This window comes from Notechis scutatus, chromosome 2 (genome assembly GCF_049901735.1).
Source record: "Notechis scutatus isolate UNSWTSFEM ecotype Mainland chromosome 2, rNotScu1.2, whole genome shotgun sequence".
In the NCBI taxonomy this organism is placed as follows: domain Eukaryota; kingdom Metazoa; phylum Chordata; class Lepidosauria; order Squamata; family Elapidae; genus Notechis; species Notechis scutatus.
In genome coordinates, this window is record NC_142010.1 from 41,809,286 (window position 1) to 41,823,205 (window position 13,920).

The window sequence follows — 13,920 nt, forward strand, 5'->3', positions numbered from 1 at the left end:
TATTTGAACTTCAGCCCCACTGAAGAGATTTATTCAACCCTCTGAAGAAACTTGAACATTTTGTCACATATGGAAGATTAAATAGCAAAATCACCAGGAAGCCAGTATTTTCAGCTGCTTACAAATATTCTAGTGGCAATTGAAGTAAGTCTTCCTGCTTCCCAGAAATCTAGAGATTTCATTTAGACTGCCTAAGCTGGTAACAAGCCAATATTATTCTTGAATGGTTCATAATGTATAAGAGACATTTGCAGTTCAGTATTTACTGTTGTATAGACATTAGCAAGCAATGTGAACATTAAAGGCTGAATATGAATGAGTGATGTGATGTGGCTGCTATCTGATGTTGCATGGAAGGACTATCACCTCCAAATCACCGAAAGGAGTAATTCTATTATTGCACTTAGACAGACCACGTTCTCCAATTCTGTGCTCAATTCCGGTCAACTGAAGGGAGGATTCACATAAAATGGGACTAGTCAGAGAGGAAGTCTTGCAGAAGAGGAAGAAGAAAAGCAGCATGTTGTCACATTATGTTATCAGAGGGATTGCTACATAGAAAGTATTGGTTTGTTACATGCCAGCTAGCGTCAAAGAGAATAATACCTAAATTACAGGAAAGCAGATTTAAGTAAATTGTACACATACACACAAAATTTCTCAGTGCTGAGAGTGGTTTAAATAATGGAACATAATTGTATGGGGAAATGGTCAGATCCTTTCGTTGGATGGATTGAAACAAATGGATGTCCCCACAAAGGCAAGTGTGAACATAAGCATGGCCCCTTTCAGTGTTCTGCCATTCTTTTATTTGCCAGTAGGGGTCGTATTTCCACTGTAATCAAATGTTGGTACAGTAGGGATCTGAACATTCACTTGATTGCTGTTCAAATCTAGATATCTCCCAAGTTCAGACGTGAACTGGAAGGGGAACAATATGAAGACTTCTAATTGATGATTATATGCCATCAGATCAGTGTGGACCCTTAGTGACCATACACAGGGGGATTTGTTCCCAACCTGATCTTTTGGTAGTGATGAAATCTGCAGAAATGCTATACTGTCAATACTGTCTCTCCCATCCCCATCCTGAAACCTGTATAATTTTTCAACTCTAAAATGACATTAGTTTGCATATAGATGTGCAATATTAATTGTCTATGTTTTTTCTCCTATTTTACACGCAGCTTAGTATAGGATACAAAAGTATCCATCGAAACTACTAATTTAAGCAGGTCTCAGATATACAGATGAACAATGTAAATAACTGAAATTGCAGAGGGACCTGTTTTCGCAAAAAAAAAAACCTCTTCCCTGTAGTATCACGAGTCAGGCGAAGAGGAATGCTTTGATAATAACTCTACAGTGCAAAGAAAAACCACAATATGTGTATTATAATAATAACTGAAGATGCCATCCTCAGCTGTTGGTGAAACATCAGGAGAAAGAACACTAGCCTTTGGCATTCAGCATGAAAGCTCATTGCTGCTTCAAACAGCATAATACCCTTTTTGTATTAAGATTCTGATTACTTGTGACATAAACTAATACAGATTTTGTAGGAGAAGTTGTAATTTACTTGGTTCCCAGCTGGACTGACTAAAATATTCAATGATGCGGATGGATAAGCAAGCGGTTAAGAATTACACAAATTACACAGATATTCTAATAGGCCTCAATCCAGAGGCCAAGTGGTTAAGAGTACTGTACATATTTTTCAGTGTGGAAACATTAATAAATTGGTACTTCATTTTGATGAATTAAAGACAAAGAGTTCACTACATAAGTAAATGAGAAGCCTTCAGTGAGCCAGTTGTTATTCCAGACATATGTTTAATTCAGATAATTAAAAAGTTTTAAGTAGTTCTGGTATTCACTAGAATTTTGCAATAATCTACTGGAGGAATAGTACAAACATCCACTCACATTCATTCCTAGCTTGAAATTCCAGCATCAAAAATGATCCACATTCAGGAAAGGCTCTATGAATCTGCCCACAGGTGGCTTCATTTAAGCTTCTTATATTCAAGTCAGTTTCTCAAAGCTTTGCAGGGCCAGTGTGAACTTTTCCTCCCCTTTGTTTTCTTCCCTGGGACTTTAAGACAGCCTGAAGAGCATTTAACCATACCCGGTTTTCAATTATAAAAAGAAAACAGGGATAAGCACACCTGAGTATGTGTTGAAGGATGATTTGTGATGTGTGAGAGAGCAGACAGGAAGAATTTGTTCAGAACCGCTTAAAATCATCATGGCAGTGAAAAAAATGGAGTTATGACCTCAAAATTCTGGCTGTCCCAGCATCACTGGGGTCAGCCCCACATTTGACTATCCTGCTGCCATTGCCCATGAACCCTAGCACCCGCCTATGCTCTCTAGCATCACCCTGCAGGACTCAATTTCCTATGGCACCTAGCCTCCCCGCCCCCACTCCAGTAGGTTTCACCCACTGGCTTGCTTGCCCGGGACTCCCGTCTCTTCCCACTTAATGACCCACATAGTCATGGAGATATGACAGCAACTACCACTGCTAGGATTGTTATTGCCAAGTAAAGCAATTATATGATGTCATGCTTTATGACCATATTGCTTAGCAATATAAATTCTGATCTCAAGTGCCGTTATAACATGGGAACTACCTATACACCAAAATGGCACCCAAGTGTTAAAGGAGAAATTCAGAAAAATAAGTAAATTTGTTACATTGTATAGAAAGCTTCCCTGGAAACACAGGAAAGATAAGAGCCTGTCAATTGGTGATTTGTACTATTTCCCAAAGAATTTCTTCACACATTTGGGAGCATAATTTTCCTTTTGGTATCACGAAGGTTATCTGAACTCTTTAGCTATCAAAGCTATGAGACAAATACATCTACTCAGTTCAGAATATTAGTGTTTTCTAGTATTCATTTTCTCCCAGCCCAAAATACCTTTTGTTTTGTGGTGTAGAAAAATGCTACAATCTGAAATGCATAACTTACAGGTAGCTGGAAAGAGCTCTTTAAAAAATGAAGTTCAAAAGTTGTATCTCATGAAAGAATTATACAGATGTCTTTTCTTAGAGAAAGGGTACTTATGGCTCCTTGATTGTCTATCTGTTTCTAGCTTGTGTTCCTAGTCCTAGTCAAAGATGAGGGGGGCAAACTTTTCCAAAGCACCTGAAGGCAGAACAAGGACCAATGGATGGAAACTAATCAAGGAGAGAAAAAGCCTAGAACTAAGGAAAAATGTCCTAATGGCGAGAACAACTAACTAGTGGAACAACTTGCCTTCACAAGTCGTGGGTGCTCCATCACTGGAGGCTTTCAAGAAGAGACTGGCAGCCATTTTTCTGAAATGGTATAGGTTCAAGCAGGGGGACCCTCCAAGGTCCCTTCCAACTCTGCTATTTTATTTTAAATAACTTAAGAAACCACCTTCATTTTGTCCTCAAGTAAGTGGATAACTTTTTTTGAAAGCAGCACTTGCTAAAATCTCTGAAGACAGTAATCCAGGATTTGGGCTGCATCACATTATTTACTATATTATACTGCTTGCTTCATTTTGTCATCCCAATGCTTTATATATGCCTTTAAGTAACCACACTTAGGCAAGGAGTTCCAAAGTTTTATTAGATATCTCCCACAGCTCTACAAAGGTCTGCTGAAACGAAATGTCAACAGCCTACTTCATAATAAGAGTGTACAGGAAAATGTAACCTGAGATGCCTCTATGCACATTTCCATATTTGCATTATATAGATGGTTTATCTCAGGATTGTCATAGTAATTCCTGATACTGGCAGCTACTTCCATCTATAACCCTCAGGTTCTTTAAATGCAGAATCATAGTTAAAAGGAGCCATTTAGGGAAAAATACATTTTTCTTTACATCAGCTGGTGAAAAATTATGTTGTAATAGAATAAGGCACCTGCTTCACAGAGGACCCTAAAAGTAACTGTTCTCTTCCAATGAGAGACAAGATGGGATTCAGTGACAAGAAGTTAGAAGTTACTTGTCCCCAGAGGTTGTTCAGTGGAAGTTCTCAGAGAAGCAAAGACTTGAAGAGTGTGCTTCCTGATTGGGCCTGGGATTTAGCTCCAGAGCCTCAAGACTATTGGAACTAGTCAAATCAAATCAAGCCCTACTTCTGGCGAACAGTAACTCTTCTATTTGCGTTAGGCTGCTTCAGACTTCTGCAATCTCCCAAACACAAACCAGCTTCCCTCTCATATCAACAACATTGCCACACCTAGCTGCCTTTCTACTCAGCTTTCATAGCCACAGGTTGCTGGGTTACTTAAAGGGGCAAGGTCCCGTCTATGTTGCAGGCAGCCTGTCCTCCCACAGACTTATTTTATATTAAATAAAAATATTTTATTATCTATTATTCCTGGTAGGGGCGGAGGTCACCAAAGTTCCAACACTGCTTGGGCCCTGTAATCTGATTAACGGGACAAACTGGGGACCATCTAATAAAAAACCTTATCCTTGTGAAGAGAGAGCTCTTTTGCTGCCCCACATAGATTCCGGGTGGCCATAGGGAGCAGCTGCCTAATGAATACAACACTTACTGTAAATATTTGTCCCATGGAACTCTTTCAGTGAGGAGGGGAGGCAAGAAAAAGTGACCCCCAAAATTTGGGTACTCAGGCTGGAAAAATGGAGGTCCTAGGAAGTTATCTGCAAAGGCTTGGGACAGGAATGTTTCTCTGCTACAGCTGCTGAAGAAATCAATAATTATCAAAAATAAGAAGAATCTTCAGGAAACATAACAGTAAATCATACTAATTCAAACATACATTATATCAGTATATTTCAGAAAACAGATAATGGCTTATTTTCAAAATTATTAATCTTGAAGAATGTGAAATGGATTTAAGACCCACTGAAACCAATGGAACAAGAAAGTAAGGTAAACATAACATAAATAACATATAAACAGCTTTGAAATCTCTTTGGATCAGAGTAATCTGTGATGTTTTTTATCGCCACAACTGCTGTGTGCTATTCCATCTTAATTAGATGCATTTAAAAAAAAAATTAAATATAAAATACTTAATTACTTCTGTAAATTGATCTATCATTTGAATGGTAATGTCTTTTATTAAAAATAAAAGTATGTCTGATATGATTTAGTTCTTAAATTGAAAGCAACTCAATAATCAAATGTATTTCACGCTACGCGCATTAAATGAAAATGCAACCTAGGTTCATTATCAATCAGGGATCAAAGAAAACAAAAACTGCTGGCTGAAATATTCAGAATTTCCAATGTCTTCTGTTTTGGCAAGACAAATGTGGAATATTTGAGCTGCATCCTTCTTCGCAAAGCCTGGTGAGATCTCTCTGTCCTCCAAGGCTGTCAAGCTTTGTCACTTTAAGTAGTCTGGCAGACTGCCAGCAGCGCAGCGGAACCCCAGATTGGAAGCTGAGCTGTCAGGCGTATTTTGGCTTCGGGCTGCACATCGATATCTATAGCAATAGGACTAGGAAGGAGAATGAGCGGATTACCACAAGTGTTCCCGTGGATGAAACATATCATAGCAGCTTTGCCAAGATGGCAATCTAATAGCTGCCAGGAAGACTATTAGTCATTGAAGGGAGTCATTTTCTACCTAGACTTCACTAAACAGGTGTCCAGAATGGTGCTTCCCATCATGACAGAAACAAGTGGAGCCCAAAGATAATTTGATTCTTACCAGTTGATACAGGTTAATTTCTTTTTAACTTCCTCCTCACTTTTTAACACCGCTTTAATTTTATTCCAGGACTCCTCGTGCCCTCCCAGCGACCACTTTAGTTTCCTTGGAAAAGAAACCACTTTATCATTAGAGAATTGCAGCTGTAGGCAAATAAGAAGACCTTGGTTGCCATAGTGATTTCAGTATCTTGTCACAGTGGAGTGTCACAGTGACTATGCCAGACAGGGAGTATTTGTGGTGATACATTGAGATTGGGGGAAAAAAGAGAGAAATGTATTCTGTTTCCATTCTTAAGGCTTCCAATCTCCAAGATCATCATAATTCTGGGGTTATTGGGCTAAATGAATCATATTGAACCACTGCTTCTCCAAACAACAGCTTTTTATAGGGACTAGCTGTATATTTTTGGATGTGCTTTGCCAGGAATTTATCCTGATTGTTTTTTGGGGGTGGGGCAGAGGCAATACAAGAACTACTGTTTGTCGTGTCAAAAAAAAAATCTGTGACGAATGTTGTCTAGGGACATAAAGTTTAGTGGGAGCAGACACCTATCAATTTCAATGGGGAAAATTTTATTATTATTTAATCTTTTACATATTAAACTTCATATTTTAACTTTATCTAAAAAGATAATGGCTTGCCAAAAATTTGTAAGAAATGAACCACAACTCTCTCTCTCTCTCTCTCTCTCTCTCTCTCTCTCTCTCTCTCTCTGTGTGTGTGTGTGTGTGTGTGTAAAACATTTATCTACTACAGTGGAGTTATAAATAATGAGCAAAAATCAGCAAAAATATTATCTTTATATATGTTCTTTCGTGTAATATTTATATCTTTCATAATATTTTGATACAGTAAACCTATGCTTAAACCTAATACTTGTCCTAATAAAATAATAAGTCTTATGTCATATAAACATAAAGAAAATAATAGCTTTAAAATACATATATGTATGTATGTATGTATGTATGGCATTCAGCTTTGTTCGGGTATTTTCCCACGTCATAGTAGTTGTGCTTTTAAAGTTGTAGCAGCGTTTGGCAGAATCTCATCTGCCATCATCAGGCTTCTGTACAGAAGCCTGATGATGGCAGATGAGATTTTGCCGAAACGCTGCTACAACTTTAAAAGCACAACTATTATGACATGGGAAAATACCCGAACAAAGCTGAATGCTATACATGTAAGTACCCGTGAAAACTTAAGAAAATATATATATATATATATAATTTTGCATATCATACATTTAGGTTTCTTTTTCAAGTCTCAAGGGAGAATTTCAAATGCTTGCATATTTGGGATTAGCAAAAATATAGGAAACTTCAGAGAAAAAGGAATATTGTGTTTGTATGATGCCTGTTTCTCTTAAGCAGAACATTTTTAGGCAAATATGAAACATATATTTGCATAGCACAAAATGATTTTCTTAGTATAAATGTTTCCTTAAATAATATTTTCTCACAGTTTGTCTGGTTGAGGTTCTATTTTCACAATAAGCATTTGCTGGCAGGCAAAATAACAAAAATAAGCCAGCATTTAATAACTCTAAATCTAGAAGTGTTACTTTTTTTCTCATCAATTGTTCTTAAAGTGTCATACAAAATAAATTAGAATATGATCAAAATCCAGTTTAAAAAAAAAATCTAACAAAATTTATGTATTTGTGCTTTTTGGGCCCTGTAATCTGATTAACGGGACAAACTAGACAAACTGGGGACCATCTAATAAAAAACCTTATCCTTGTGAAGAGAGAGCTCTTTTGCTGCCCCACATAGATTCCGGGTGGCCATAGGGAGCAGCTGCCTAATGAATACAAAAGTTGCAGGAACTTAATACAACTAAAAAATAAGGGAAAATATTCACTAGGATTTTCCTTTTTATATTTAAGGAATATATTATTATGTTTATTCACTCAAGATGGACGGAGACTTTATTAAATTATTTTTCAGAAAGATTATGTGCTATTTAACTATGTTCCCAAGTATGGAAAGTAGCAGGAACTTTTAGCAGCCTTAATAAAGAAAACTTATCCTGTATACAATAGACTAAAATGGGCCATATTACTTATCTCTAAAGAAAACTTTTATCCTGTTAATTTAATCAGATCTGCTAATTAACGTGTGACATTAATTTCACCTCCAAATAAGATCAAGTAGAATATTTGATCTCACAATAGAAAATTGAAGTTATGTTACACAGAATGTTTTTTCAATGGTTATTAAATAAGATTCTTTAAAACACTACAGAAGAGAAAGTACATGATTTTTAATTAGAATAAATTAAACAGAGAATGTTATTTTGCTTTGCACAGGATTTTTCAAAAACCTTGGCATTCATTGCATTGGGAATTAGCCAAATGGGTGCATAGGTACATGGATACCTTCCCATTTTAAAATTTGCTTAGGTCTTATTTTAATCAGTTGCTGACTGTTAAGAGTCAATATTTTTTTTTAAATGGATTTATCCACAATTTTCCAGATGTTCTCTTTTTAGGCAACACTTCCATGACTTTCCATAGGCCGATAAATACACAATAAGAAGAACTGTCTGCAGTGCAATTCTTTCCCTTTTGTGCACCATGGGAGGTGTGAATGGCCTTTGAGGGAGGTGTGAGGGCTACAGCCCGAGAAATGAGCAAGACAAAGAAAAATGCAAAGCCAGGACAACAACTGAACTACAATTAATTTGAATTAAAGAAAAGCCTCATTTTAACTAAAAACAATTTAATGTAATTAAATACAATTCAAATAAATTAAAATTATTACTTATCATGTTTGTGATTCATTTTCATCTGTATCATTTTAAAAGTCACAATTTAGCAGAAACTGCTTGAGGGACAGATGGCAGCTGTGATGAGGACACCTGTGTATAGTTCATCCTATGGCCAAGTTGTGCCCTTTTCTGGACTGGAGGAAGGATCCTTCAGATGCCTTAGTCATCTCATAACTGGACTATTACAACATGTACTACCAGACTGCCCATGTAGACCCTCTGGAATCAACAATTGCTGGTTGTCATCTATAAAGCCCATCGTGGCAAAGAGCTTAGTTATCTGAGGGACCGCCTGTCTCCCCTGATTCCAGCCTGTCCAATAAGATCAGAGTGAGATGCTCCAGGTTCATTCAGTTAAACAAGTAAACACATTGCCTGGAAATTCATCCGCCTCCCACCCTATTAAGAGTCCTGCAAGATTTTAAAACATGGCTTTATTTCTAGATCTGAAATAAGGCTGTTTGTTGAGCCTCTGACAAATTTTATACAGCATGATTTTTGTTTTGTTTTGCTGATTTGGGGGTTATTTTTATCTAAGCATATATATTCTTGGTTTTGCTTTTGCTTTTTTTCTCTTTTTAACTTTGTAAATTGCTCAGAGTATAAGTGGACATCCTTCTAAATCTAACACAACAAGCACGCAAGCAAAGCATTTGTGGAAGCCTTCTGACTGCCAAATGTGTAGCTCTGGGGCCTCAATTTCTGTGCCCCTGCTCAAAGGGTCTCTCCCCCTCCATTCAATATGGCTAGTGAAACTCTAAAAAATTCTATATGGGTTGCCCGAGATCTTATTATTCTAATCGTTTGTGACTAAACATAATAGGGATGCGAAGAGCCAAATTGATTCTCAGCCACAGAAACTCACTGGAATGACTTTGGAGCGGTCACCATTTTTCTCCCCTGCCAATTCTATGGGGTTATTGTGGGGTTAAATTGGAGGAGAGTAATATTAAGTAAGTAATAACAAATAGCAAAATAAAAGCAGAGCTTGGCTTCTTCATTTCCTCTTAGGTTAAATAGATTTTAACATATTGTTAGCTGTGACCCAAAGCCGGGACCACTGAGCTTCTATTCAATTATACTGCTCTTGCAGTATCTCACTGCATCTTTTATATATCACATAATAGTTCTGGAAATCTTCTAAGAATAGCATCCTTGGAGACAAAAACTAGATGAAAAATCAGTCTACAACCTAGAGTTCCCCTGTGAAAATTAGCTTGTAGTCCAATGTTTGTTATACCTGTGATGGCCATAATGTATTTATTTTATTTTATTTATTTGATTTGCCAACTGTTTACAAGTATAAGTGTATACATAGTTGTGAATACATGAAATGGGTACATATAAGAAAAATAAAAGAATAAGAGAAACAATAGGACAGGGATGGTAGGCACGATGGTGCGCTTATGCACGCCCCCTACAGACCTCTTAGGAAAGGGGTGAGGTCAATAGTAGACAGTCTAAGGTTAAAGTTTTTGGGGTTTGGGGAAGAGACTATAGAGTCGGGTAGAGTATTCCAGACATTGACCACTCTATTGCTGAAGTCGTATTTCCTGCAATCAAGTTTGGTGCGGTTTACTTTGAGTAAAATAATGGATTTTATTTATTTTTTGCCTCAAAAAGACACTTTGATATTCTTTAAAAATCCACAACCTGGCAATTTTAGGAGTTGATTGCTGGAGAAAAAACAAGATTGTCAAGTTTATTGTTGTCTTAAGAAGATGGAACAGCTAAATTGCCATCAAGCTAAAATTAGGAGACAGTTGGCATTTTATCTCAGTTCAAATAAACTCCAACTAGAGCTTGCTTATTCATCAAGTGATTTCTATTTGACGTACCACTTCTAATAGTCTCCTGTCTTCAAATATTCACAATTTATTTTTTTATTAGCTTTTACTGGATACACAAATAAAGACTGCAGATTACTATCGTAAGACCAATAAATACAGAAGGATATTTATCATTACCTTATGGCACATATAGGATCCACCTTTCTTCACTCGGTCCGACCCTTCTGAAGGTCCTTTCTGGGGACAAAGGGATACCTATTATTGTTGATCCATACAAGACTAACTGTAAGTATCAATCAAAGGAATTCAGAGTGATTTCTTGGAGGGCCGAGTGGGCCATTGTTCACAAGCATACTACAGTTACTGTAGTTTTTACAGCAAGAAATAACAATTGCAATGTTTGAGAAAGGATGACTGGAAGATAACTTGGTATAATTGCTCTAGCCTTAATACAACAGCTATTTCAGTTTTAAATAGCGGCTGTTCTGTCAAGTCTGCATGCAGCATTCTATTTTCGTTTCTCTGTGCAAGTGTGTAATGCATAGCTAGGACTTGATGACAGTATCAAACCTGCAATGATGGATGGAAAATGAAAAGGGATTAGCACAAAATATATCCCCTTTTTATGGAGCTGTACTATTTATGCTGATTTAAGAGCTGAAGATCTCTGGTTAATTTGGCTTTTGCTGAAAACTAGTTGAATGATGAATTTGGTGGTTGATCAACATTCTGATAACGTTTCTTGAAGCTCAGCATTATAGATGTCTAGTTCTTCACACTAATTTAGAAGGCAAGTTCCCAAAGTCTATTATTTCTGCTGGAAATGTTTTTTTTTTTCTTCAAATAAATGAATAGCAAATTAATTAATTAAACATGTGGACAATCCCCATCTCTTCTCCTGCAAAATCCTAGGAGCTATTTGGTGTCACTTATTCAGTGTAATCAGCAGCAGTGGCTAAGTTTGTAATGTTTCAATTACCTCATAGCCAAGATTTTCTGGACAAACAGGTGCTTTGAATCTGTTTACCCCTTTCATACATACATTTAAAAGACCTAAACACCTCTCTAGAAGGAAAAGAAGTGACAAAGCAGGGCTGATATCTGACAACAATTCTGAACTTGTTACTGAGATTTTATCATGTTCATGATTGGGTGTAAATAACAGAGTTAAGTAAAAATTTAACACCCCTTAACTACTTTTAGTTCTCCTTATATGCATATGTTATTTAAAAACTTATTTAAGAACTCTTCTTGACCTTGCAAAAGCAAACATTAATTTAAAATCCAATAATTCTTAACATATCAGAATTTTACACTGGCATGCTCCATATATAGGATTTTACATTATATCTACCCTTTCTTTTTGGAGCAGAAGGGATGTTTTTCTATTTTTACATGATACTGTACAATCCTGTATGGTGCTTTCAGTTAGATTGGTATTATGTATTATATGACTGGATTCACCCTATTTTGACCTTATTAACCTAGGTAGTCAGTTGTTATTCTATGGAATTTAAGCCCTGTACTATAACATCCATTTCTTTCTACTCTGAGAGCTTATGTAAAGGTGGATTACAGATGCCATTCTCATAGATTCTATATATCCCCTCTGGCCACCAAAGAGGACAGGACCTGGATAGCTCCTGAAAAATAATCATGTAAATGAATTCAATTCCAAGTAAAGGTTTGAATCCCATAGAATAACATCTAACTACCACCACTGGTATGATATAGGATGGAACAAGTCATATAATGCTCCAAGTGTGATTGTAACTTTTTCCTCCAAGGACAACTCTACTCAGTGCTGGTAAAAAGGGAGATGTCTGGCCCTCGATCCCTGGACTGCGAAATAATGTAGGGATTGACTAACTATTTAATATCTACATAAGCTTCTGGCACCAGTTTTCTATTTGTATGGAATGAATTATGCAGTTGTAGCTTTCTGTTCTCAGCTGACCAAGTATCGCCATGGTAGTTTACAGTGCCTGGAGGCTATAGGAGTCTGGCTTGGAAAGAACAGGCTTTGACTCAACCACAGCAAGACTGAATAGCTGGGTTTTATTTTCCATGACTGAGTCTGGAAGGGTTACACTTCATCAGAAAAATACAGTTGGGGAATCTTTCTGGACTAATGGTTTTTGGTTGGAGATCAGGTGGCACCCCTGGTCATTAGGGCTTTTGTACAAATCCATCTTGCACATCAATTGTGCCTGTTCCCATAGAAGGCAGTTTTGCTCATGATAATTTACCTCTTTGTCACTTCTTGTTTGATCGAAAGCCATACTCACTGCTAAAGCCCCACCTCGAAAAGCAAGACCGGAGCAAAAAGATATATATCAAGATGTAGTTGACTGTAAAACAAGCTAACCCATTTGTAAAATTGACTTCCCATCTGCACATACCAATGTTTTTCTTAAGCAAATACAAATCACTTTCACAAAGAAACATAGAGGCATGCCCATACATATAGGTAGGTTATACACGTACAACCACAATTAAGCCCTAAATCTTGATTGTTGAACAAAATGGTTAAGAGTAACACCTTCACTCAACAACTGCAATCCCGGCATTCCTGGTTGCGGTCATCAAGTGATTAAGTGAATGGAGTCCCAGAGAAGTAGTTCAGGATGCCTGGGAAGATGAACCCTGGGAGGCTCAACTTTGGAGCCGGAAATCCTCCCTGGTGAAATCCAAGCAGGATCTTCAGCTTCTGAGTGAAAGACGTTTGCACGCAGCCTCATCGTGCCTCTTAGGGTCTCTTCCATCCATCTAAGGCACCTAGTGCTGCTTACCTTATTGCCTTGCCTCTTCACTCTTTGCTTAGATTTTGGCTCCCTCTCATTTCTAGGGGCTGATTAAAAGAGCTGCCTGTCAAAGGATCTCATCTCTCCTCTATACATGGAAGGGAACTCCTTTGTCACGGTACAGGAAGTGCTAAAATCATCAGAAGCTAAGCTCTGTTCTCAATCCCAGTAAAGGAATTCAGCTCCCCTTGGCAGGCAGCTCTTTCAGCCAATCCCCAGAGATGAGAGGGAGGCCTCTCGGCAGACAGAGAAGCAGCTTTCAATCTTCCCTGCCTGCTTCCCCTTTGACTTTCTTTGGAAGCCGGCAGAGAAATTGCAAATGGCAATCACATGATTACGGGGCGCTTGGCAACTGATCGTAAGTGCGAACAGGTTGCCAAGCACTCAGATTTTGATCATGTGACTGCAGGGGAGTGGGGGGAGCAAAAGGCAGAGAAGCACGATTCTCCTTAATAGCATCTGAAAAAACTTGTAGTCCAGCATTTTTTTTAAATTAAACAATCTATACATCATTTAAACTTACAGAACAATTGAAAATGATTTTAAATGATGCTAAACTTCCGTTTGTTAAAAAAAAGAGCTGTGATGCATAGACTGAAATAGATGCTGAATAGAGCTGTTCAGCAACCATCTATTTCCAAAAGCAGAAAGGCTAAAATTATAGCCATCTCCAAGTTAAGAAGAAGCGATTATCATAGTCATGCTTGAATGCTTCTTGGCAATCTGATAATTTTCAGTTAACAAAACAAGATCAGGTCATCATTCTCTTCTTCTTTTTCACATACATTCAGACACAATGGCACCATTAACCATTTTTCGTTACTGTTAACAGCAAAATCTTATTGGCTTTCTACTAATAATTGAAAGAAATGCTGT

The 13,920-nt window shown here is 37.4% G+C and overlaps 1 protein-coding gene across 1 annotated transcript in view; it reads right to left on the minus strand.

The window, feature by feature from the left end:
- Nucleotides 1-3,588: 3,588 nt before the first annotated feature.
- Nucleotides 3,589-13,920, minus strand: part of SUMF1 (sulfatase modifying factor 1) — a 73,545-nt gene continuing 63,213 nt past the window's right edge. Inside the window, exons 8-9 of the mRNA XM_087954607.1 lie at nucleotides 10,418-10,477; nucleotides 3,589-5,465 (exon numbers count right to left, since the gene is read on the minus strand). Of these exons, the coding sequence (XP_087810733.1) occupies nucleotides 5,352-5,465; nucleotides 10,418-10,477 (174 nt within the window). The 3' untranslated portion in view covers nucleotides 3,589-5,351. The remainder of the gene's footprint in view (nucleotides 5,466-10,417; nucleotides 10,478-13,920) is intronic.